Source organism: Anomaloglossus baeobatrachus, chromosome 7 (assembly GCF_048569485.1).
Source record: "Anomaloglossus baeobatrachus isolate aAnoBae1 chromosome 7, aAnoBae1.hap1, whole genome shotgun sequence".
Classification (NCBI taxonomy): domain Eukaryota; kingdom Metazoa; phylum Chordata; class Amphibia; order Anura; family Aromobatidae; genus Anomaloglossus; species Anomaloglossus baeobatrachus.
The window spans coordinates 177,634,376-177,661,908 of NC_134359.1; the positions used below are offsets into that span (position 1 = coordinate 177,634,376).

General features: G+C 48.3%; 1 protein-coding gene across 4 annotated transcripts in view; it reads left to right on the forward strand.

Moving 5' to 3' along the window:
* The window catches only part of RFTN2 (raftlin family member 2), a 327,011-nt gene that overhangs the window by 190,015 nt on the left and 109,463 nt on the right, over positions 1–27,533 (forward strand). For 2 of the 4 annotated variants that reach the window (XM_075319049.1, XM_075319047.1), the window contains exons 4-5: positions 807–1,080; positions 25,758–25,964. In XM_075319049.1, the coding sequence (XP_075175164.1) occupies positions 807–1,080; positions 25,758–25,964 (481 nt within the window). The remainder of the gene's footprint in view (positions 1–806; positions 1,081–25,757; positions 25,965–27,533) is intronic. The other 2 variants (XM_075319050.1, XM_075319048.1) reach the window with 1 other exon arrangement.

Consider the following 27,533-nt stretch of genomic DNA (forward strand, 5'->3'; position numbering starts at 1 on the left):
CCCCTGCTGTGAAATCGCTGATCGTTACACACTGTTCTGGTTCATTTTTTGCTCATTGGTCTCCCGCTGTGCAGCACACATCGGCATGTTTGACAGCGGGAGACCAACGAGCACCGACTCTGTGTAAGCAGCGTACGATGGTAACCAGGGTACACATCGGGTTACTAAGCAAAGCGCTTTGCTTAGTTACCCGATAGTTACCCTGGCTACGTGTGCAGGGAGCCAGAGCTAAGCAGTGTACACTGCTAATCAAGGTAAATATCGGGTAACCAAGCAAAGATCTTTGCTTAGTTACCCAATATTTACTCTGGTTACCAAGCGCAGAGTCGCTGGTGGCTGGTCGCTGGTGAGATCTGCCTGATTCACAGCTCACCAGCGACCATGTAGCGACGCACCAGTGATCCTGACCGTGGTCAGAATCGCTGGTACGTCATTTAGTGAGACGGTACCCTAAGTCACACTGAATTATCCGGAGCTTACAACAACATAACAGGACAAGGTACAGTAATAAAACTTGTTGATCCTGTTGGAGCTGCTTGAGCCCTATTTCACGATAACATTAGTAATGTACTAGAAAGTCACCTGACAGATTCCCTTTAAAAGCTGTAGCTTTTCAGAGTAAAATATATATGGCTGTTATAAATCATACAATGCAGTGCAGCTTGACTACGATTCATGCTGACTGTGGTTTGGGCAGCATGATCAGTTTTTCCTTTAAATATAAGGTAAAAAAAATAATATAATTTGCTATAAATGTACAGACTGAGCTGGATACACTGGTGTTTTACCATAATGTTTTTATGCAGGTGAATGACGCATCCAGAAAAGGCATGAGGTTTGTTGGATTTATAATGAAGCACTTTCATCAGTCTACAAATACTCTGGTGGATGTACAAAAACTGGAACAAAACAGCAGCAAAACCTCTATTGAGGATCCTTATAAAAGACGGACTGAGGGAACTATCAGTGGGCAATCTTCAGAAAGTGGAATAGATGAAGAAATCAATTTGGGAAATGAAAGCTTCCAAGACTCTGTATTCCAAGATGAAGGAACACTAACGAAATTGAGAAAATGCCAAGGTATATTCTGAATATAGAATTTATATTATCAGTATATCAATTATATGTACGAGTAATTAGCATACCTCTGAAATGTATTGTTCAGAATGCATGTGAAGTATTTTTTCTATATAGTTATTTTACTTCAGACCTATCAATATATACTTGTTGATAACAACCAGGTACAAAAACTTTTGAAAATGCAGGTTGGATGCATTGGTTAGGTGGCAACTTTGTGTAACTGTGTAGCCCTAACCTAAAAAAAACATATTACTTCTAAATTCTGTAAATCACACCCTCTGGTGTAAATCACTTTGAAATGTTGTAAAATTTTTGCTCAATTTCAAGTTGTGCAAAAAATGTGCGACGTTTGGAGTTTTGATGCCAGTATCTCCCAGTGCCACCAAATGGGGCAGAGCTGGGGCAGGACGGGGACGAGACAGGGTTATTACTCCACAGTTCGTCTAACTCTTTGCTACAGAAAGCTTACTTCAGTCCATGAATGCAGTCTGACTCATGCCCCCTCAGCAAGATCGGAATTATTCATGAAGGTTTTCATGTTTCATGTTGCTAAAATCATTGTTAGTCCACTTTAGGCCTCATCCAGTTGACTGTGAATCCCATACATAGTCTGTCTGTGTATTTTACAGGTAGTATACCTACCCATTAGAGGCTATAGGATTGTTCACAGATCTGTGATTCTTCTCAGACTGAGAAGGCCGCAGAATATCTCAGTCACACAGGCTGTTTTTTTTATCTGTCATACATCAAAATTACCCATACAAGTCTATGGGTCTGAGAATGTCACGAACACTACACCAATAATATCAGTATGCAGTTTGCGTGCTGTCCATTATGAACATCGTAATGTATAGGAGAAACTTTGTAGTTTATTTATTTTTCCAGAAAAGAAACACACTGACCAAACACGTATGAAACTCAGTCCTATGACATTTGGACCTATTTTTTGGTAGCTGAAAATTCACAGCTTCTGATTTGCTGTATTAAAATATTGCCTATCACTCTTCACCAAATCCCAACATGTGTTTCGGCTGCACTGGAAATATCCATCCTGTTATTTGATACGTTGATTTGAGCAACACTGACTCTCTTTGCTTATCTTACTGTACAAGCATAAAACCTCAGTTTCGGAAATTAAGGGTTTTTGTACATTCCATAACTTATATATATACAGTACAGTACATGTATATATGATGTAGAAAGACAATTGGCTGATTACCACATGCTGTAGAAGGTTAAGGACAACAATGTAAATTTCAAACTCTTCAGATGTGGATAGACCACAACCCCATTATGGTCTATGGTGCTGTTTACATGTGTGTGTCTTTTTGTGCTCTAGGTAGTTTGCCATGTCCATTTTTAATACGAATAATCATGGACCATGCGCCATGTTGATGAATTTGACGCATGCACACATGAACAAATACCACAAAAAAAGGAAAATGTATTTTTAAAAAAATGGAATTGATGAATCTGGACCATTGTCTTAGATATTTCTTCCTCCCAATGACAGGATTCAACCCTATTTTCAGTACTATATTTATGCTGCATTTGCACGGAGCAACAACACACTGTGTGAATGCAGGCACAACAGAGCCGAGGCAGAGCCATGGGTGTAGTGATCCATGACTCTCCTTTGTAGGGCAACCGAAGGGTTAATTCTAGTTGCAAAGAAAAAGCGGGCTTTTTGTGCGGTCAAAAGTTTAAGGGGTGGGTTAATAGGTCCAGGGAAAACTAAAAGGGGTGGGATGTCATATGTATGTCCAGGCGGGGAGGAGGGGGAGGGCACCACTTCGGCACATGGTACCATTAGTGCAAGGTCCCCTTGTCACCTCACAGGATTTCTCCTGGTCCTGATCCAATGGCGACAATTCAAGACATCCTTTAGAAGCTTCGTGCTGTTGCTGGCGGCGCTGATGGAATGGCGGTCAGGACGGCAATACGGGAGATTCTGGAAGGTCCGGAAGCGGTATCTGATACTGACCCCCCCCTCTACTCCGGAGTGTGCGCAGGGCGAGGGCACCGGAGTGGTTCTCACCCGACGCAGCTCCTGGTCCACAGCAGCGCCGTAGGAGCCCCTCCGGGGACCCTCCTCGCCGGAAGAATCCCCTAGCATCTGCCCGCAGGAGCCAGAGAGGGAGAAATCCTATTCAGCGATCGGAACCTGCGGCGGTGGGTGATCCCTCCAGGGGTTAGGTGACTGGCTCAGCTGCCTCTACTGCATTGGTCTCCAACAAGATGATGACGGTCCTTCCTGGCAAAGCTCCTGTCGTGGGGACTGCTGGACTGCATGGATCTGTGACAGCTGGAGGGCCTCAGGGGTCTGAAGTTCAGAGGCCATCCCTTCCAGGAACCACATCTGTGGTGCCAGCGCAGGGTCCATCTTCTAGGAGGGATCACATGCCGGGTCGGAGTCGCCGGGAATGGGTCGCCGCAGCCGAGGAGGTCGTCGCCAGAGAGGAGATCTGGTTTCAGGCAGGGGTCGCCTTCAGGGAGGAGGAGATGGTCGTCGGGGAGGTCAGCACCGCGGAGAAAATCGCCCGCCCGGCAGGGGCCTGCATCTGGTAGGAGGTCGCCTTCTCGGTTGAGGTCGCGATCCAGGAGGAGGTAACCTTCACAGATGAGGTTGGCATTGGGGGCAAGTCAGTCTGCATCCCAACATCCAGCCCGCTCGCTGGTCGTCCGGCCAGGTTCGAGCACAGCGGCTTGCCAGGATCCCCCTGGGCGAGCTGCCAAAGTGGCTTTAGTGCTGGGCCATTCAGGAAGTGATCATCGTCTGGAGCAGGGTTTTCGGCTGGTGAGTTCCATGGACCAACGCAGCCTGGCGAGTATACCTCTATGTTATGTACATCCTCACCTAGTTCAGTTTCCCCGTGGGCGAGCATTAGTCAGGCTCTGGCGTCACGGGGGGTATTGGGGTTGCTGGGCTGAGCGCGCGAGGTCCGATATCGATAGCCTTAGCAGTCTGTTAGGGGGAGTGCGGGAATTGTTAGAGCGGTTGGATGGGGCGAGCCAGGGGTTGGGTCTCCCATCCCGGCGTGGGTCCTGAGTACCTTTGTGGCGGCACCAGCAGTTGTTCAGGCGGGGAGTGAGGTTGTTTCTGAGGATGGTGTGTCGGTATCAGTGCAGATGTGATGCCCTGGCCTATCAGGTCATCACAGGCTATTGTGCAATCTGCCCTTCATCACAGTATCCTCCCTCCTTGGTTACGGGTCCTGGTTGCTAAGAGCTCAGCCAATCAAAACCCTAGGAACACTTTACACTGTACCCACCAGACACACCATTGGGGGGCCTAAAGGGAATAGGGCCGCCCACATGTGGGGTTGGTAGGGGAGAGTGAGAAAATGAGAGGAGAAGTGAAGTGGTAGTGAAAGGAGAAGGAGGTGAAGTTACCCTCGTGAGGAGAGGTCACAGGTGGAACAGGGCTCCTGAGTACTAGGTGGCAGACGTTGGTCTGGAGCTGGAACCCCGGTTGCAGGGGATAGTGTCAGGGGAAAAAAAAACACCAAAAAGGAGCCAAGACAAATGATATGTGCACACAAGCCTTATTAGTGTGCATGTCTTATGCTAAGCAGCCACCCCTCCCCCCTAGTGTGGAGGTTGAGTGGCTGTGACATCAGCATCTTGCACCTCGGCTGCAGCCATCTTTATGAGGAAGGCTCACCACATTCTGTGTGTGCACATATCATTTGTCTTGGCCCCTTTTTGGTGTTTTTTTGATATAGTTCTTTGTGATAGTGTCAGGGGGCACGGACTGCCGAGGAGGGCGGCCGCTGTCCTTGAGCTATCACCGGGCAGGGGCCAGGGCACGACGGGGTACGTGGACCCTAGGCCGGGAAGTAGCTTCATGCGTCCTGGTAATTTACCCGACGGGGGTGAAGACTTCAAATGTCATCCCCAACTCATCCCCAACCCGCTCCAAAATCTGGTTACTAGCGCACCGATGGGATAGGACTTTCCCAATACAATCCAAAGAAATCCTGTGCGTGAACCCTGAGAGCAGGCTCACTCCGCCATACGGGTGTGCGGGACCTGAAAAGTTTCGGACTTGAGGGTCCAAAGAAGAAAACACAGGTGCCAAGGAAAGGGTCACTGACTAACCCGAACAGCAAGGGCATGGACCCAAGCGTGCTCCCTCTCAGCTGCAGTGGTGCTCAGAACTCTGGTTTACAAGCTGTCTGTGTGGTCATTTCTGGACTGAGTGAGTACACTGGAAACCCTTCTCCTACCCCCAATGGCACCCCTTCACCACCATCACCGGGCTCCTGGGGCAAAAACCCCCTACTCATGGAGGGGTTAAAACACCTTGCTGCCATACCACCGCCACCGGGCATCCCCAACAGCAGCGGTGGTACACCGTCTTACCACGCACCGTGGGCGGCGTCACGAACTTTCCTAATCCCGTGTATATACTCCCCCACTCCTTTTTAATTTGAGTGTCCGCGTGGACCCCCCGTGTGTGGAGACCCCTCGAGCCACCGCGGCTCCGGATCCGAGCGGCTCGGCTGCTGCTACGGGGGTGGTACACAGACGGAGAAGGATAAAGAGGGGGAAAGGATTATTTTCGATGATAGGGCCAGAGGAGAGGTGTATGTTTGCTTGAGGGCCCTCTTTGAAGAAGGAGATGAAAGAAAAGATTTTGGAGGATGAGTACGTGGAGATCTTTCCCTGCTTCCTTTGGAGAAGTTTAATCTAGATAAGAAGAAAAAGGATGATAGTAAGAAGGAGGAGGAAGAAAAGCGGAGACTTTTGTTAACTGGCTGCAGGCTTTTACAATTCTAGCCTGCGTTATTGGCGAAAAGGCACCGGAAAATTGTTCGGGGATGTTTTGTTATATGGATGCTATAGGTGAGGCTCATAGGGTTTATGGTGGACAGTCCTGGTTGCACTACGACGAGCAATTCAAGCAGCTGAAAGAAGTGCGGCCTAGTATCCAATGGAATCAAAAAGACATTGGGCTGTGGTTGAAGGTCATGGCACCCGCCCACTATGGTCAGCCCTTTCATGGTGGGGCCGGGACGGCCGGCCAACATGCTGTTGGGGGAGCGGGAACCCAGGCAGGAAGAGTTGGAGGGAAGGCGGGGGTGTGCTGGCAGTTAAATGATGGCCAGTGCAAGTTTGGAAGCTCCTGCAAGTTTAAGCATCAGTGTTCCGGTTGTGGAGGTTCCTCCCACGGTGCGGCTCGTTGTTTTAAGAAAGGAAAGGCTAAGTCCAGGGGAGATTCTGGAAAAGGGGCTGAGTCCAGTGAGGCTTCGCGAGATGGTCCCTTATCTAAATAGATACCCCAAGCGGGATAAGGCAGTGCTATTGTAAGCTGGTTTTCATGTTGGTTTTAGAATTCCCTCCCCACCTCATGTTGTTCCATTTAAGTTGAAAAATCTGTTGTCAGCACCCGGAGGTCGTGGCTAAAAATCTCCTTAGCGAGGTTACCTGTGGTCGGATGGCAGGTCCGTTTACAGCCCCCCATCCTGGATTTGGTTGTATCACCGTTAGGTGTTGTCCCAAAAAACGAGCCGAACAAATTTCGGCTCATTCAGCATTTGTCGTTCCCAAAAGGTTTGTCTGTGAACGATGGCATTGACCCGGAGCTTTGTTCTGTGGTGTATACCTCATTTGACACAGCTGTTAGCTGGGTTTGGAGATGCGGGAGAGGAGCATTGTAAGGCTGGTTTCACACTACGTCTTTTTAACATCCGTTGAAAACGTTATTTTAGCGGAAGTACGGATCCAGTGCAAATGCGTTTTCATTTCAATGCATTTGCAATGGACTCGCGTCCACCTGCGTTCACCTGCGTTTGCGTGCGTTATAGTGCGGATCCGGTGACTTGCAGTTTTTTAACATGTTTCAAAAACGCTACTTGTAGCGTTTTTGAGCTGCGTCAAAATACTGCAAGTCACCGGATCCGCACTATAACGCACGCGAACGCAGGTGAACGCTGGCGTGCTGATAGACAGGATCCTGCTTTTGTACTGAGCATGCCCAGAAAGTACTGAGCATGCCCAGAACCAGTCTCACGTGATCTGTCTCTCTCTCCTCCTCCCTCCCTCACCCTCTCTCTCTCTTTCTGTCTTACCCCCTTCCTCCCTCCCTCCCTCTCCCCCACCTGAGAGCTGCGGACACTCGTAACCAAGGTAAATATCGCGTAACCACTTCTCTTAGTTACCCGATGTTTACGTTGGTTACGCGTGCAGGCAGCCCTGCTCCTAGCAGCTGCAGACACTCGTAACCAAGATAAATATCGGGTATCCAAGGCCGATGTTTACCTTGGTTACCAGCGTCTGCAGCTGTCAGATGCCGGCTCCCAGTCTAGCTCCCCTCACTCCCGATCACATGACTCCAATGCCCGCCCCTAAACATCCAGTGCAGGATCCTGCAAAATAACAGATGCGTTTGCATACGTTATTTGCTGTAAAAGCAGGATCCGTACTTCCGCTAAAAAAACGTTTTCAACGGATGTTAAAAAGACGTAGTGTGAAACCAGCCTTAGCAAAAACAGATATCGAATCAGCATTCTGTTTGTTGCCTGTGCATCCCGAGAGTATGCATTTGTTGGGTTGTTTTTGAAGCGGTTCCTATTTTGTTGATCGCTGTTTGCCAATGAGATGTTCCATCTCATGCGCCTATTTAGAGGCGTTTAGTTCTTTCCTAGAATGGGCAGTGTGTGACGTGGCTCAGCTCTCGTCGGTGATTCATTATCTCGACGATTTTTTTGTTCATCGGGCCGGATGAGTCAGCAGTTTGTCAGACCATGTACCATGGAATGGTTGTCGGGTCAGTTTGGTGTTCCCTTGGCTCAGGACAAGACAAGGCCTATGCACTTGTCTCGATTTTTTTGGGCATCGCTATAGATACGGAAAAGATGGAGTGCAGGTTGCCAGTGTAGAAAATCTCGGCTTTGCGCGCGGAGGTGAGTGGGGCTGGTTGCCTTAGAAAAATGCAGGTGAGGGACCTTCAGTCTTTGTTGGGCAAGCTGAATTTTGCTTGTCGTATCATGCCCATGGTCCGAGTGTTTTCACATCGGTTGGCAGCGGCAACAGCTGGGCCGCAGTCCCCTAAACATTACATAAGGCTTACCCAGGACCTTAGGGAGGACTTGGCGGCTTGGGAAGGTTTTTTGGAAAAGTACAATGGCCGATCATTAATGATTGCGGAAGTCATGGACGATTTTGACTGCGAGCTCTTTACAGACGCAGCAGGTGGTACGGGCTTCGGAGCTTACTACGGTAGTAGATGGTGTGTGGGTGAGTGACCGAAGTCCTGGCATGAAGCAGGTTTTACACAAAATCTCACTTTGTTGGAGCTTTTTCCAGTAGTGGTAGCAGTGTCTGTTTGGGGGGAGCACTTCAGCGGCAGGAAAATCTGTTTTCACTGTGATAACATGTCGGTGGTTATGGCAGTTAAGAATTTGTCAGGTGCTTCTCCTCCGGTTGTCCGCCTTCCACGGTACTTTCTAATGCTTTGCCTTTACCTTAATGCATGGGTGGTGGCTGTTCATTTGCCAGGGGTCGAAAATTCTATTGCTGATTCCCTTTCTCACCTGCAGTGGGATCGTTTTTGGAGCCTGGCGCCGGAAGCAGAGTCCGTCGGCAGCAGCTGGCCAGCGGAGCTCTTGGAATTGGTGTGCGAGAGGCGGGTACATTGATCAGAGCATCACTTGACCCGAGTACGTGGGCCGCGTATGAAGCGGCTTGGAGGGAATGGATGGATTGGAGACAGGAATTTGGGGTAGGGGATTATTAAGAGGATTCAGTAGGGGCTTTGCTGGTTGTGTAGGGTGGCAGCGGACCAGTGGTCTTTTTCTAGGGTTAATCGTTTCATGGCGGGACTTGCGTTTGGTTGTAAGTTTCAGGGTTTCGTACATAAAACAAAGAATTTTTTGGTTTGGCAAGCGTTGAGGGGTTTTAGAAAAGGGCTCCCCAGACTGGATAGTTGGAGGCCGGTGTCATTAAAGTTGCTGGAGAAGCTGGGAGTTCAGCTGGAGCAGGTGTGTGTTTCACATTTCAAATTGGTTTTGTTTCGGTTAGCATTCTCCTGGGCATTTTTTGGAGCTACAAGAATAGGTGAATTTGTGTCCCCATCGTCGTCCAGGGAGGGTGGTGTTTTGGGACAGGTTTTGGATTCGGCGGTTTAAAACAGATCAATTCGGCCGTGGGAGAAGGGTCACTTTATGGGCCTTGAGGGGGTCCTTGATGTGTCCAGTATCTTGTTTTCAATGATATTTAGTGCTGGGGGTTAACCGCTTGGGCCCTTTGTTTATGCACAGGGATGGATCCTTTTTGTCTAGGTATCAGTTTGTGACGGTTTTTCAAAAATGCCTGGAGAGGTTGGGGTTAGAAGTGGATAAGATTTCAGCCCACTCTTTCCGCATTGGTGCGGCGACAGAGGCTGACAGTTGGAAGTTCCTAGCTGAGACAGTACAGATGATAGGCAGGTGGGAGTCTAGGCATTTCAAGCTCTATTATTCACTTGTACCGAATAAAGAATACTAATGATGCTAATAAATCCATTTAAAAAAAATACAATATTTTATTATACAATTTATAAAACCATAACAATTGGCATCATAGGGTTTCAAGCTTTATGTCCGCCCCCATTTGTTATAGAAGCTGGGAGTGGTTTGGCCTGGCAGGGAAGGAAAACAAAGGGGGGGAATTTGACCGTTTTGTGGGAGGGCAATGTGGAAATTTTGTTTAGGGGCTATTGGTAGATTTATTGGATTGTTCGCCAGTATTTTTGGTTGTTAGCCCCCCCCCGTTTTTTCTGTTTCCTTCCTTAGGTGGTAAGCCTCTGGTATGGATTTTCGGCCATTTGTTTGTTTATTGGGGGGTGCTTAGAGCTGATGTGCGGAGCAATGGCCGGCAGTTGGGTTGGTCCAGAGACAAGGTAATCAGGTGTTGGATCAGGGTGCGGGGCATGCGTTGGCCGACAGGTGTTAGTCGATTTTCACCGTTTTGCATGGTTAGATCGTCCCCCTGATGTGCTGGTGTTGCATGTCGGGGGGAATGATTTTGGGATTCGCCCTTGTCGGGAATTGATCAGTGGCATGACCTGCTGCACCTCTGGTCAATTTCGCCGCAAATGAGGGTAGTTTGGTTCGACATTGTGCCCAGGAAGATATGGAGGGGGGCTCGGTCACTGGAAAGGATTGACAAGACCAGAATAAAGGTCAACAGGGTGGTTGGAAATTTTGGGGCCAGGAATGGAGGAGTTGTGGTCCGGCACAGGGACTTGGAGTCAGGAGAGGAAAATTTTTGGTGGACAGACGGGGTGCATTTGACGGAAGTGGGTATTGATTTGTGGGTCTAGAGCATTCAGGAAGGAGTGGAGCAGGCACTGGTTTTGGTGGGGTGACTCGCATTATGAGGTGTTAGGTAATGCTCTTGGTGGCGGTTGCGAGGGGAGTTCTTGGAGTTGGTGGAAATGTCGGGGTGGGGGGTGGTACATCGGATAGATGGGGCCACCCCCTCTCATTTATTCTAGAATGGAAATTGCCTGACGGACTTGGGGGCTCTCCAGGGTGGGGTCCCCTGAGAGTCGGTTAGGGACAAGGTTTTTCCGACAACGGTGGTGCCCCCGAGCTTGTGGTCGCGGCTGGGGACAAATATGCTGGATGGTTTGATAAACAATATTTGGTGTCCGTCAGGCTTTGGGTCTCCAAGAACCTCCCTTGCGTTTATATAAATGGTTATTTATTTGTATTTGTTTGTTAATAAAATGGGCTGATCTGGACAATTTATACAATAATGATGTTAAGTGTTTATTATCAGATTGGAAAAGGGGGTTTTATGGTTTGGGAGTTTAACAAGCTGGTTGGAGAATCCTCTGCAGTAGGGCAGTCAAGGCAGAACGGAACCCAAGGCAGAGCCGTGGGCGTAGTGATCCATGACTCTCCTTTGTAGGGCAACCAAGGGGTTAATTCTAGTTGCAGGGAAAGAGCGGGCTTTTTGTGGGGTCAATAGTTTAAGGGGTGGGTTAATAGGGCCAGGGAAGGCTAAAAGGGGTGGGATGTCATATATATGTCCAGGCGCGTGGTACCAATAGTGCAAGGTCCCGCCCTCCAGCCCTATGTTCAATCTTTGGTGGGGGAGAGGGAGTTGGGTTAACTGTAATTTAATGTGTTATGTTTGGGTTATTTCGGCGAGCAGTGGAGAGGGGGGTTCTTGGAGTTGGTGGAAATGTTGTTTATTAATAAAATGGGCCGATCTGGCCAATTTATCCAATAAGGGTGTTGTGTTTATTATCGGATTGGAAAAGGATTTTTTTTGGTTTGCTGGTTTAACAAGCCTCTGGAGTAGGGCAGTCAAGTCCAAAAGCTAAGGTAAAAGAATGTCTTATGGCTCTATTTATGAGACCTCATTTAGATGTCCATGATGGTCCAAGTATCATCAGTGTTTTTCATATGATTTTCATCAGTGTGTCAGTTTTTATCATCAGTTTCATGATTTTCACATGTCATAAATAAAATAAATACATAAACAAATTACAAAGATTATAATCTGACCAGAGAACCTTCTTCCACATGTCATGTGGGGAACACAGCTAGCATGTGGAAGAAGGTGCTTTGGTCAGATAAAATGAAAGTAGAACTTTTTTGGCTAAATGCAAAATGCCATGTGTGGTGAAACACTAACACTACCAATCACCCTGAAAACACCATCAAACATGGTCTCTTCAGCAGGGACAGGGAAGCTGGTCAGAGTTGATGGGAAGATGGATGGAAATAACTACAGCTATCCTAGGGAAAACATGTTAGAAGCGGCAAAATACTTGAAACTGGGGTGTAGGTTCACCTTCCAGCAGGATAATGACCCTAAACATTGTGCCAGAACAACAATGGAATATTTAAGATCAAAGCATATTCATGTGTGTGTAAGGCCCAATCACAGTCCAGACCTTAATCCCATTAAAAATCTATGACAAGACTGGAAAATTACTGTTAACAGACACACTCCATCCAACCTCACTGAGCTAGAGCAATTTTGCTAAGAAAAATGAGCAATTATTTCAGTCTTTAGATGTACAAAGCTGGTAGAGACATACTCCAAAAGACTTTCAGCCATAATCACAGCAAAAAGTGGTCTTACAAAGTATTGACTCAGGAGACTAAATACAAACGCATGTCACAATTTTCAGCTTAATATGTTTAAAATATTTAGAAAACCATGTAGCATTTGCTTTATGCTTCACCAATATTTTCTACTTTGTGTTAGTATAACACATGATATCCCAAAAAAAAACATATGTTTGTGGGTGTAACGTGAGAAAATTTAGAAAAGTTCCCAAGATATGAATAGTTTTTCAAGGCACTGTATATTTGCACATGCAGCACCATAGATGTGTGCACCCTATGAGATTAGGTTTTCCACCATACCCCAAAAAATTCCATTCATTCTGTGTCAAAATTCCTCTCTGAGTTGAAAGTATAAATACAGTACCAGTTAAAAGGAATCTGTGACCTGATTCATGCTTCCCAAAGCACAGACAGTATGATTCAGAGCCTGGCTACACAAGTGCAGTTCAGTTACTTTTTCTCTGAAACACTCTAGTGTTTCAGAAAATATCATATGTTGAAAGTGCGGCCAGGGACTATCAGCAGACATGATACTAGTCTGACTTCGCCTTTGACCGGATCTTTCCAGCGCTGCTTTTAGTGGTTGTCAAGCCTCACCCTCATGTGTATGTAGAAACTTGTCAATTATCTGCAGCTGTGCTGGGATGAGCTGGCCTGGGACAGCGACACACTTGTCTCGTCTCCGACTACGGTCCCTGGCCACATCTTGACTTGTCTCTTCTCTGGCTACAGTCCCTGGCCACATCTTTAAAGAATATTTCCTCTGAAATGCCTGAGCGTTTAAGATAAAAATATACCTGACTACAATCATGCATCCAGGATCTGATTCATACTGTCCGCGGTTTAGGCAGAATGATTCAGATGACAGGCTCCCATTAAGCTTCAAGCTCATAGCATAAATAGAGCACCAAAACCAAATTTAACTCATATTGTAGCACCAGAATCAAGTTCATAATTCAGATGCAGGAGTGGAACCAAGCTTATAGCATAAATACAGTACCACAACCATGGTGAGTACAGAGATCAGCTGCAATGCCTGATTAATCTGCTATAATTTACTGGAATTTTTACTTTTCATACTTTTTAGCAAAAAAAAAAAATCTTTGCTAAAAGAGGACTGCATCTAATTCTAAATGATCAGACAGAGCGCTCTGCATGATCATTGCATTGCTTCCCATATAAGCTTTAAATTCTCAGTTTTTGTGCAGAGGACCTGTCACTTGCTGAAAAGTTAAATACCTTGTAAATATCTCTGAGGTCACCCGACTGTCTCGCGCTTTTCCATTTTGTCTGCATTACTCTACCGTAGAAATATTCTTCTTGAGTGCACCATATGAAATCTCTGCTTTGCAGTTCAACTGGTCGTTTTTTCAGTCACTGCCAATCACGGTTCAGCAACTGATAAAGCAGTATGTCATTCTCAGACACTCACAAACTGTGATTGGTGGCAAGCAGGAGGGAGGGCTGAATGCACACACACACACACACACACACACACACACGGCTGTAAAGAAATGCCCAATTGATCTGCAAAGCAGAGATTTCACATAGTGCACTCCAGAAGAAACAAATGTGAATATCTCTACAATGGATTGATCAGCTCAAAATGGAAATCAGAATCAACAAAGCTTAGGATTTTTACAAGGGGTGTGTGTTCATTGTGTCATCCATTTGAGACTGACCCCCATATACTTTAATAGTCAAATCAGATCTGCCAAATGGATGAGAATAGGACATTCTGAGACTCATGGACCAGAGATAAGGATTCATTTTAATACTGTTGAGTGTTTGGATCAATTAATCTCTATGGGTCAGTGCTAGGACATGTGACATCGATGTGTGAATGTTTGTTTACACCATCAGATAATCATTTAATTTATGAACAATGCGATTGCAGCTCACAACTATCAAACAATCTCAGACAAGCGTTTAATCAGGACGAAAATAATAAATGAAATGATTGAACAGCGATCATTAAGCCAGCTTTACACCTTACAATTAGGTGTGCGATCTCGTATGCGATGTGACACGCCCAGGTCGCATATGCGATTTAATGAGATCGCACATAGGTCGTTCATTTGCTGTCACACATGCGTTAGTAGTCTATGTTAGATTGATCAATTTTGTGTGCGATTCTTTAGATCATGTGTTCTGTGACGTATGCATTGGGCACCTTTTTTTTTTTTTATTTATTGACTTGCCAAGCGTGTGTAATGTGTAGGGATGCGTTTTTACTATGTCATCTGCCATTCAGCTTTGCTACATGGCCGCTAACAGCAGACACAGACAGCCATGTAGCAGAGCTGAATGGCCGATGACAGCAGACACAGAAAGAGCCGCACGATCAGAATGAACTCGGGTTAACTTCACCCGACTTCATTGTCATGCTGCGGCTCTGTCTGTGTCGCGTTCTGATTAGCGGTCACCAGTGAAGGACTCACCGGTGACCGCTAATCCCCTGAGTGACTGAAGTTAGCAGCCCTCTCTCATACTCACCGATCCCCGATCCCCGGCGCGGCGCGGCACGGCATTCACACTGCTCCGGCGGCTTTTACTATTTTGAAAAAACCAGCCGCCCATTAAACAATCTCGTATTCCCTGCTTTCCCTGCCCACCGGCGCCTATGATTGGTTGCAGTGAGACGCCCCCACACTGAGTGACAGGTGTCTCACTGCAACCAATCACAGCAGCCGGTGGGCGTGTCTATACTGTGCAGTGAAATAATTAATTAAATAATTAAAAAAAACGGCGTGCGGTTCCCCCCAATTTTAAAACCAGCCAGATAAAGCCATACAGCTGAAGGCTGGTATTCTCAGGATGGGGAGCTCCACATTATGGGGAGCCCCCCAGCCTAACAATATCAGCCAGCAGCCGCCCAAAATTGCCGCATACATTAGATGCGACAGTTCTGGGACTGTACCCGGCTCTTCCCGATTTGCCCTGGTGCGTTGGCAAATCGGGGTAATAAGGAGTTAATGGCAGCCCATAGCTGCCACTAAATCCTAGATTAATCATGTCAGGCGTCTCCCCGAGATACCTTCCATGATTAATCTGTAAGTGACGGTAAATAAACACACACACCCAAAAAAATCCTTTATTAGAAATAAAAAACACAAGCATATACCCTGGTTCACCACTTTAATAACCCCGAAAAAGCCCTCCATGTCCGGCATACTCCAGGATGGTCCAGCGTCGCTTCCAGCTCTGCTGCATGAAGGTGACCGGAGCTGCAGAAGACACTGCCGCTCCTGTCAGCTCCATGCAGCAACTGAAGACAGCCGCGCAATCAGCTGAGCTGTCACTGAGGTTACCCGCGGCCACCGCTGTATCCAGTGACTGCGGGTAACCTCAGTGACAGCTCAGCTGATCGCGCTATTCCCTTCATTAGCTGCGTGGAGCTGACAGGAGCGGCTGTGTCTTCTGCTGCTCCGGTCACCTTCATGCAGCAGAGCTGGATGCGACGCTGGAGCATCCTGGATTACGGTGTCACACACAGTGACGGTGACAACGACGTCGCTGCTAAGTCACCATTTTCTGTCACGTAGCAGCGATGTCCCATCACTGTCGCTGTGTGTGACATCCAGCAACGACCTGGCCCCTGCTGTGAGGTCGCCGGTCGTTGCTGGATGTCCTGCTTCATTTTTTGGACGTTGCTCTCACACTGTGAAGCACACATCGCTGTGTTTGACAGCGAGAGAGCGACGAACTGAAGCGAGCAGGGAGACGGCTTCTGGCAGCCTGCGGTAAGCTGTAACCAAGGTAAACATCGGGTAACCAAGCGAAGTGCTTCACTGGTAACCCGATATTTACCTTAGTTACTAGCGTTCTCAGGTTGCCAGTGCTGGCTCCCTGCTCCCTGCACGCGTAGCCAGAGTACACATCGGGTAAATAAGCAAAGGTTTGCTTATTAACCCGATGTGTACGCTGGCTAGGAGTGCAGGGAGCCAGCGCTAAGCGGTGTGCGCTGGTAACCAAGGTAAATATCGGGTAACCAGCGAAGGACTTTGCTTGGTTACCCGATATTTACCTTAGTTACCAAGTGCAGCATCGCTTCCACGCGTCGCTGCTGGCTGGGGGCTGGTCACTGGTCGCTGGTGAGTTCTGACTGTTTGACAGCTCACCAGCGACCTGATAAGGTCAGGTCGTCGTCGTGATCGCTACTGCGTCGCTACGTGTGACCCTAGCTTAAGCTAGCTGTGCTTGGAGTTGTTTCATAAACAGCAATGCTGATATCTGTCATTCTGCAGACAAGTGCCTACAGTACGGACTACATTCACTGAGGCAGAATAATCATTTACAGTTAGTGACTTATAGGTGATGTCTTCTCTGATCAGCGTTGTTCTCGTTCTCTTTTCTTCTCTATATATGCCACAACATTTATGGCACAGATGTCTTCTGCTCCTCAATCTATCAGCACAATACGACACTTTGACCCTAATACTCCTTAAATAAAAATGCCCCACACTGTGCCCCGAAGATAAATATGCTGCTTCCAGGGATGACGTCCCTTTGTCACGTGATAGGGGCGTGTTCAAAATACTATCACGTGACAAAGGGACGTCATCCCTGGAAGCAGCCCATACAGTCTAGCATCTACACTGAGCACAGTGTGACGCTGGAGAGGTTTGCGCGCTCACGAGATTATGGGCGGGTACTTGCTGATAACAGTCACAGTCCCGCCCATAATCACTTGCCTGCGCACACGTCACCAGCAGTCACAGTGCTCAGTCCCGTGAGACTGGCACTGGGCATGCGCGGGGATGGCTGGAGCAGTGGGCGGCGACCAAAAGTATGGAAATCAGCGATGGGGGCGGCATACAGGACCAGGGGGCAGAATAACGGCCATCAGGCTGCCCGCCCCCGTGTCAGATTTATAGAATCCGAAGCCAAAAAGGTACCTCTTTATAAACTCTTTTTTTTGGTCAGAAAGGGGGCACAATAATAACAGGGACCTTTCTAGAATGCAGCCCAGGAGCTGCAGAGGGGGAATCTGTTAGGTTTTAGGGGAAATTTCTGCTGACAGGTTCCCTTTAATAAGCTATCATCAAGAAAGGTTATCAATATTAGTTCAAAGGGGTCCAACACCCTGCACCTCTACTGATTAGATGATCTTTGCTCCAGCAGTTGCTGGGTGTAAACATTTCACAGGGATCTGCAGAGCTTAGCACTTTACAATGTGTAGCCGCCATTGCTAAATGCTGTAGAACAGCTTCTCCACACATTAAGAGCAGCTTCTCTACAGCTCCTTATATGTTTACATTGGGTGGCCATCAGAGCAAATAAGAGTTGATCAGTAAAGGTGCCGAATATCCAACCCCAACCAATGTTATATTGATCTTCTGTCTTATGGATAGCTTCATTAAAAATGCACAGGAAAATCCCCAAAATGTATATATTCAAATCACCTCCTTCTCCCCACAAAAAATAAAGAAATTAAAAAATAAACATACTAAAAGTCCAATCTATCAAAACATAACATTATTTAAACTGTCGGTTAATCACTGAAAAGGAATAACAAGCAAAATTACAGCATTTCAGACACTGTCTCCCCAAAAATATAAATACCGTAGATCACAACGTCATATGTACCCCAAAGAGGTCTAAAAAAGCATCAGCCCAGCTTGGAAAAAAAGCCCTCTCCCAGCTCTATGAACCCCCCAAAAATTCAGGTCTCAGAAAATGGATTCAAACTATTTTTTATATGAATCTCACATTTTTTTCACTATTAAAATAACAACAAAAAGTGTATTAGTATCGCCATAATTATACTGACCTGAAAAAGTATTTTACCGGGTCATTTTTACCATACAATAAACTCTGTAAAAACAAAACCCTAAAAACTATTTTGCCGCACGTGTATTTTATTCCTCATTTTCCAGTACATTCTATATTAAAGTGTATAGTGTCATTCAAAACTACAACTCGTGCCTCAAAAAACAAGCTCTTATACAGCTATGTGCATGGAAAAATATAAGGTTACTAGCTGTAGTACCCGGGCGTTGCCCGGGATAGTAACTGTCTCTCTGTCTCCTCCTCGTTCCCCGGGATAGTAACTCTCTGTCTCCGCCTCGTTCACGATCTGTCTCTGCCTCTTTCCCCGCCCGCCTCTTTCCCCGTCTGTCTCTGTCTCTTTCCCTGTCTCTTTACTTGTCCCTGTCTGTCTCTTTGCCTGTCTGACCCTTTCCCTGTCTGTCCCTTTCCCTGTCTGTCCCTTTCCCTGTCTGTCCCTTTCCTTGTCTCTTTCCCTGTCTGTCTCTCTGTCAGTCTCTTTCCCTGTCTGTCTCTCTCTGGCTCTTCCCTGTCTGTCTGTGTCTATCTGCCTCTGTCTGTCTCTTTGACTGTCTGTTTCTCTCTGTCTCTTTCTGTCTCTCTCTATCCATCTCCCCACCATCTTATTACTTCACACATATGCTTCTTATACTAACAATTTATTTTGTTCCTATAGCAATCAATTACAGCTCCTATTAATAAACTAATAGCTCGCAGCTCCATTGACTTTGAGTTAATGACATTCCCTGAGTCACATAGGGTGTCTGTGCAAAATTTTGTGATTGTAAGTGCGACGGTGCGGATTCCTTTAGCGGACGTACATACACACACACACATACATACATACATACTGTAGCGGGGTGGGGGTCCCCCAGGACGACAAAGAGGCAGTGACCCAAAAAGTCCAATCAACATCAGTTTATTTACCGCTGCTGCACAGGAATATACGTCCTTCAGGATACATCCAGGCTATATACAGTCCATAGGTTACCACGTCACACAGGTACCCGCTGCCGTAGAAGTCGGTCTTACTGTACCCCGTACTGCTTTTCAGGGAGCCCCCACAGACCTGTGTTATCACACCACACGGGCCTGAACTCCTCTCAGCTTCTTGCTCTGCAGCTTACAAAAGCAACTCTGCCCCACCCAGGCCTTTGCAAAGAGCTTTTAAACGAGAACTGTGGCCATGAGCCACCTGCATAACCCGGCCTGGAGGTTACTGGACTGACCACTATGTAGGGCTCTAATATGTTTCTGTACGCATTTTGGGAGATACGTACCGTCCGTCACATATCAATGGACCCACTATCTCACATACCCCCCCTCCGTTCAAACCCGAAGGGATGAACGGACTCTCCCAAACAGGCCGCCCGAGACAGGGCATCGGCATTGCCCTGGGACGAACCGGCCCAATGTTCCACCGTAAAACTGAAATTCTGAAGGGACAGGGACCAGCGGGTGACCCGGGCATTCCGTTCCTTCGCATTTCTCATCCAGACGAGGGGCGCGTGGTCTGTCACCAACCGAAACTGTCGCCCGAGCAAATAATAGCGCAGGGACTCCAAGGCCCATTTAATAGCCAAGCACTCCTTTTCCACTACGCTATAATTCTTTTCCGCCGGGGTAAGTTTCCGGCTCAAATAGGTAACCGGATGCTCAGTTCCGTTCACCTCTTGTGAGAGTACGGCACCCAGACCCACCTCAGAGGCATCTGTTTGCACCAGGAAGGTGTTACCGAAATCGGGGCTAATGAGGACCGGTTGACCACACAAGGCAGTCTTCATGGACTGAAACGCTTCCTCAGCCTGAGGGGTCCAGCATACCATAGCCGCCTTCTTACCCTTCAACAGATCAGTCAAAGCCGCTGTTCTCCCGGCAAAGTCCAGTATAAACCGCCGGTAATACCCAACAATGCCGAGGAACGCTCTCACCTGTTTAGTGGACACTGGTCTGGGCCACTTTTGGATGGCCTCTATTTTATTTACTTGAGGTTTGATCACCCCGCGGCCAATCACGTACCCCAAATAGCGGGCTTCCTCCAGACCGATTGCACATTTTTTTGGGTTTGCGGTCAATCCTGCCGCCCGCAGGGAGTTAACGACGGCCTGGACCTGGGATAAGTGGGTCTGCCAATCGGTACTGAAGATGATGATGTCATCTAGATAGGCGGATGCGTACTTCTGATGGGGTTCCAACACTATGTCCATCAGTCTTTGGAAAGTAGCCGGGGCTCCATGTAAACCGAAAGGCAAGACAACATAGTGATAGAGCCCCTCTGGTGTAATAAAGGCCGTTTTTTCCTTGGCTGACTCTATCAGCGGCACCTGCCAATAGCCTTTGGTAAGGTCAAGCATCGTGAAATATTGAGCCTTTCCCAACCGTTCAATAAGTTCGTCCACCCGGGGCATAGGGTAAAGGTCGAACTTGGAAACCTCATTCAATCTCCTGAAGTCATTGCAGAAACGTAGCGACCCGTCGGGTTTTGGAATCAGCACAATGGGACTAGCCCAGTCACTCTTTGACTCCTCGATCACCCCTAGAGTAAGCATCTGTTTCACCTCTGCTGCAATGGCTTGTCTCCGGGCCTCGGGCACCTGGTACGGTTTCATACGCACCTTTACCCGAGGCTCGGTGACAATGTCATGTTGGATAACCGAAGTACGGCTGGGTAACTCGGAAAACTCATCCGAGCTCTGCTGTACTAACTTCCGAACTTCACGACGCTGCGGTTTAGTGAGGGTATCCCCTAGATGTACCCCCCCCTTCGGGTCCCAGGATGAGCGGCACTACAGGATCCCCACAGGGCCCCACAGGTGTTACTCCCATCACCATACAGTCACGGTCTTTCCAGGCTTTAAGCAAGTTAACATGATATACTTGTTCCGGCTTCCTCCTCCCCGGCTGATATATTCGATAGTTCACCTCCCCCACCTTTTCCCGAACCTCATACGGCCCCTGCCATTTGGCCAACAGTTTACTCTCGGCAGTGGGCACCAAAATCAAGACCCGATCCCCTACATTAAAAGATCTGAGGGTGGCTCGTGTGTTATAAGTGCGCTTTTGTGCCCCTTGTGCCCTTGTTAAATGTTCTTTTACGATAGGCAAAACTGCTGCGATGTGGTCCTGCATTAGAGCCACATTTTCAATCACACTTTTATATGGGGTGGGCTCCTGTTCCCATGTTTCCTTGGCTACGTCCAGCAAGCCCCTAGGGTGTCTGCCATAAAGCAACTCGAATGGTGAAAACCCCGTGGACGCCTGCGGTACTTCTCGGAGCGCAAACATAAGATAGGGCAACAGCATGTCCCAGTCCCTCCTGTCCTTGGCAACCACCTTTTTAAGCATGGACTTAAGGGTTTTGTTACACCGCTCGACCAGCCCTTCAGTTTGCGGATGATACACCGATGTGCGCAGGTGCTTTATTTTCAACAATTTACATAATTCCTTTGTCACCTTGGACATAAACGGGGTCCCCTGGTCAGTAAGGATCTCCTTTGGTAGCGCAAGACGACAAAACATGGAAAACAACTCCCGGGCAATAAGCTTAGCAGAGGTATGGCGCAGCGGAATGGCCTCTGGATAGCGGGTGGCGTAATCTACAACCACCAAAATGTGTTGGTGACCGCGCTGGGATTTTACCAGTGGTCCTACCAGATCCATTGCAATTTGTTCAAAAGGTTCCTCTATAATAGGGAGAGGCACCAATGGACTCTGGAAACTTGCAATGGGCGAGGTCAGCTGGCAGTCCGGGCAAGATTCACAGAATTTCCGTACTTCTGCGTACACTCCCGGCCAGAAGAACCTCTGTAAAATATGCTCTTGTGTCTTGGTAACCCCTAAGTGCCCCCCCAGGGGGTGTGTGTGAGCCATGTTAAGCACTGCCCGACGGTGGGATTGGGGCACTACCAATTGTTCTACTATCTCTTCCCTGATTTTGTCTATTCGGTAGAGTAAATAATTATAAACCGCCATACGGGGAAAGACAGCTTCTGCCCCTGGTTGTTGGGCCACCCCATTCACCTCTTTTACGTTACCCCACGCCTGGGAGAGGGTAGGATCCCTCAGCTGTGCCGTCCCGAAGACCTCCCGGGACGTGTGCAGCTCCGGGATCGCTACGGTCTCTTCGCTGTCTCCCGCCAATACTTCTAGGGGACCCCGGTCAGGTTCTCCCCCTGTCCCAAGGTCGGTGATCCCTACAGCAGGTATTCCCGCCTCGGGATCATCGGGCTCTGCACCCGAACCCATTCTTGCTTGGGAAGACGTGCCATTTCTCTCCCACAAGCACCAGAACAACGTAAAATCCCTGCCCAGCACTACCCCGTATGATAGAGTTGTCACCACTCCTACCACATGTGTCACGTCTCCGCATGGAGTGGAGAGGCCTACCTCTGCTGTTGGATATTTGCGGAGCTCCCCATTTATACATACAATCCCAACCTCCCTCTTCGTGGACTCCAACCCCGATACCAGCGACACATGTACGAGGGTCACTATACTGCCCGAGTCCAACAGGGCCTCTGCCCGATGTACATTTATATACACATGACAGAGAGGAGGTTCAAGAATAGGGCGTGCAGCACACACCGTATTAGCATACATAGACTTTCGGCGTGTGTACCCACAATCCATGGCCTCCGTAATCAAAGGGCAATAAGCGGCGATATGGCCGGGCCCTTGACATCTCCAGCACTTCATAGCGGTGGCCCCACCAGTTTTTGTTACCATTCTTGGGGGGACTAGTCTTTTGCCACTCTCAGTGCGGGTTACCCCCTCAGTATGGGTTTGGTTTTTGTTGTTCACCTGCGCCGTACGTGTCTCTCGGCCAGGGTCCTGTGGCCGCTGGGCCTGACGCCCTGGGGCAGAGTCTCGTATAAAGTCCTGAGTGGCGGTATATCGCTCAACTAGACTCACCACCTGATCCAGGTTACCCGGGTCCCCTTGCCCCACCCAGCGTTGTATAGCGACCGGCAGAGTCCGCACCAACCGGTCGACCACCACCCTTTCCACCATCTGGGCTCGAGACAACATCTCCGGCTGCAACCACTTTTTTACCAATTGAAGTAGGTCATATGCCTGAGACCTGGCCGGACAGGTCTCCACATAGGTCCAGGAAAATACCCGCTGAGCCCGCATGTAGGTATTGACTCCCAGACGGGCAAGGATCTCACCTTTCAGTTTCTCGTAGTCCAGGGCATCCTCCAGGCTGAGGTCAAAGCAGGCTTTCTGGGCGTCCCCAATCAGGAACGGAGTCACCACTTCCGCCCACTGATCTGCCGGCAGTTTTTGCCGCTCCGCTGTGCGCTCGAATACCGTAAGTAAGACCTCCACGTCATCCTCCGGGCTTAGCTTCCGTAGGGCAGAGCGAACCCTGTCCCGGGGTACCCGTCGGTCGGAGGCAGTTGCTGGCGCTGTCTCACGCAGGGCCGCAATCTGCTGCCGTAGCAATGTGTTTGCCTCCTGTTGTTGTCACTGGGTTTCCTGGTGCTGCCGCTGGGATTCCTGGTGTTGCCGCTGGGATTCCTGGTGTTGCCGCTGGGATTCCTGGTGTTGCCGCTGGGATTCCTGGTGTTGCTGCTGGAACAGACCCAGTTGCTCCTGTTGTTTCTGCTGAGTGAGTACCAGCTGCCACAGAAGCTCCTCCATGTTGTCAGCGGGTTTATACCGTAGCGTAGCAGGCTTGATTATTGACATGCAGCGGTGGGGTATGCCTCAAGTCTCAATGCCCGCATTCTCCACCATAATGTAGCGGGGTGGGGGTCCCCCAGGACGACAAAGAGGCAGTGACCCAAAAAGTCCAATCAACATCAGTTTATTTACCGCTGCTGCACAGGAATATACGTCCTTCAGGATACATCCAGGCTATATACAGTCCATAGGTTACCACGTCACACAGGTACCCGCTGCCGTAGAAATCGGTCTTAGGCTATGTGCGCACTTACCGGATTTTGCCGCGGATTTTTTGCGGTTTTGCTGCATGTTTCGCTGCAGAAAATGTTCATAACATCTCTGCAGTGAATCAGCAGCAAAACCTATGGGCAAAAAAAATCCTGTGCGCACTGGGCGGAATTTGACAGCTGCATGTTTTGCTGCGGGATTCCCGCAGCAAAAACAATTGCATGTCAATTCTCACTTGTCAATTCACTCCATTGACTCCAATGTTAATCGTGAAATCCCGCAGGGAATAACGCAGGCAGCAAATTCTGTGCGGTTCACTGCGGTTTCCTGCGTTATTCCCTGTGGTATTTCGCGGTTTACCTCCGGTAATGTACATCACTTGCTTGCGGTTTTGCAGGGAAGTGATGTCATTACAGGAAGAGGAAGACATGCAGAGAGTAAACACACACAGATCACACACACAGACATCACAGACATAGATCACACACACAGACACATAGAACACACATAGAAAGAAAACGGAAATATAGAAAACAAAGAACGTGGGCTCCGCTGCATATTTGCCTTCCAGCCGAGGTAAGCACACAGCGGCGGCCCGGTATTCTCAGGCTGGGGAGGGAGAGGGGCAGGGTTAATGTCCCCCGCCTCACTCCCCCTCCCGCAGCCGAGAATATCAGCCGCAGCTGCCCCGGCACTGTCGCATGCATTATGCGGCAGCACCGGCGTGTCCCCGGCTCTTCCTGCCGCCGTGTAGCAGTGGCGGTCAGGGTAATACAAGGGGTTAATGGTGGTGGATCACCGCCATTAACTCCAGGCTTGATCATGGCAGCGTCTATGTGACAGCTGACATGATTAACCCGTAAGTAAAGTGAATAAAACACACACACAGAAAAATCCTTTATTTTAAATAAAACAAACAAGCCTCGTTAACCCTTTTATTAACCCCTCCCGAAACAAAGCTCTGGCGTAATCCACAGCTCCGGCGTCCTGCGCTGCTTACATCCAGCCGCGACTGTCACAGACACAGCGCTGAATGAATGCAGCAGACAGCAGAGGTAATTACCGGTCATTTCCCACGGCCGGTAATGTGAACTCACTGCCGACCGTGGGAAATGCAGCGATCTGTCCTCTATCTATCTATCCCTCTATCTATTCTTCTGTCTATCTATCTACTATCTCAGAATTAAATGACTTTTTTTTTTTTTCAATGTGCTTTATTGCATTGAATGCAATAAAGCACATCCCAACCCGCACGCGGCAAAACCGCGGCAAAACCGCGAACAATACCGCGGTAAAACCGCAGCAAACCGCATGCGGTAATCTTTGAATAGCTGCGGAATTTTCTTAAGAAAATTCAATTTTCCAGTGCGCACATAGCCTTACTGTACCCCGTACTGCTTTTCAGGGAGCCCCCACAGACCTGTGTTATCACACCACACGGGTCTGAACTCCTCCCAGCTTCTTGCTCTGCAGCTTACAAAAGCAACTCTGCCCCACCCAGGCCTTTGCAAAGAGCTTTTAAACGAGAACTGTGGCCATGAGCCACCTGCATAACCCGGCCTGGAGGTTACTGGACTGACCACTATGTAGGGCTCTAATATGTTTCTGTACGCATTCTGGGAGATACGTACCGTCCGTCACACATCAATGGACCCACTATCTCACAATACATACATATATACATACATACATACATACACTCAGCTTTATATATAAGATAGGTGTTGGAGCAAAATCACATGAACTAAAAACTTCTGGGTGAAAAGTGGTTAACTGCAGTATTGGCTCTTAATTACCAGGGTAGATTTCAAGACAGCTTAAAGTAATTTTCTTCCTTCCAAAGTGGATATAATTTCCTTCCTCATCATGGTAGCAAGAAATGGAATTTGATTTTCACTCTAGTTTACAGTTTACTTGCAATGACTTGTTTCCTTTCTTCAGTAGGCAAAACATTATATGCAGTGTTCAACATCTTGGAAAATGATCTAAGTGGCTGTAAATACATTGAAGGCAATCTCACAATGAAAGTGTCTCGGAAAGGTACAACAATCAGTGCCCTGGAAGCAGACTGGCTAGAAATGACAACCTATTACTACAAGCAGGGCTTTTCTTTAATTGACTCCTTTGTACACTGGGAAATGCTCAGAGGTAAGATTTGTATTTTTCTTCATTACCCATATAATTAGAATGTTAATTCAAGTGATCCAGTGACCAGAATACCATTTATGTGAAATAAATTCTACAGAACATGATTTATAGACAAAGAGTTAAAAAAGTACATTCATAGAGTAAATGGCCGGAATCACCATCCCTGGAGTAGGTGGAGACCGGCATGACTTTGGTTAGGGGGGAGGTCACCCATAAGAGGAAGGTGGGGACTAGAGAACCGTTGGGGTATAAATAGGGCAGTTTGGGGGGTGGGGGGCACCTCTTTGGCCTGCAGTCCCCTGAATATTGTCCCACCTGCCCTCCCTAATTGAGGGGTAGCAAGGTCATAGTGGCATTTGGCAGTTGGGGTGGGTCCTCGAAGTTGGTGTAAATTATTGGCGGGTTCATGGAGATGTGGATCCCTTTTAATTTGCTGGTTTGGGTTGGTGGTCTGGTGATTTTGGGGGCACCACCGGCAATGGAATGTTGGGTCCCGTGTTTGGTATTTACCCCTTCCCCCTACCCCTTTTACATTGCTGCTCCCGAGCTTGTGGTTTCGGCTGGGAGTAAGTTTGGTTCAGGGGGAAGGTAATGTTAGTAAGGTTTATGGTCAATCACCAGATTTATGAGCTTCGAGGACCCCACCCCTATCAATGTTTATTTTATGTAAATATGTTAAATAAAGGCTGCTGAGGCCATTTCATTCCAGCTTGGTTGTGTGACGCCCTGGCCTATCAGGTCGTCAGGCCCTTCTGTGTAATATCCACCTCCTCCTTGGTTATGGGTCCTCAAGTAATGGTGTTGCCAACATCAGCCAATCAAAATCCTAGGAATACTCTGCACCACACCTACCAGGCACACCAGTGGACGGCCTGAGTGGAATAGGGTCACCCACTTGGGGGGTTGGTAAGAGAAGGTCAGGAGTGTCAGGAGTAGGCCAGTAGGTCGGTAGGAGAGAGGAAGGGTAGGAGTGCAGGAGAGAGGAGGTCAGGAGCCGGGCTCCTTGGAAGTCACTAGGTAGCAGACGGTGGTCTGGGCCTAGTAGGAGCTGTACCCCCGGTTGCAGGGGATCGTGACAAGGGGCACGGTACTGTCGAGGAGGACAGCCGGCGGCCTTGTACCATCACCGGGCTGGGACCAGGGTACGACGGGGTACAAGGACCCTAGGTCAGGGAGTATCTTCAGGCAACCTGAAAATTGACCCGACGAGAACGGAGCCTTCAAGATCCGCTCTCCACCTGCTCCAGAATCGGGGTACTAGCGCAACGAGGGGGAGAGGACTTTCCACTAAAACGGTCCAGGAAATCCCAAGGGTGAATCCTGAGAGCAAGCTCCCTCAGTTAGCCACACTGGGGAGTGGGACCCAACTAGTTCTACACTACAGAGGCCAACTAGCAAGAGAACTTAGTGCCAAGAGGAAGGTCACAGATCATCAGGCAACACCAGTGGGAACGGGACCCAAACGTGCTCCCCTCAGCGGCAGCGGGGTCCAGAACTTTGGTTTACCAAGTGGTCGGTGTCAGCTTTATGGATTGAGTGAGTACGCAAGTGACCCTTTCACTCGCAACG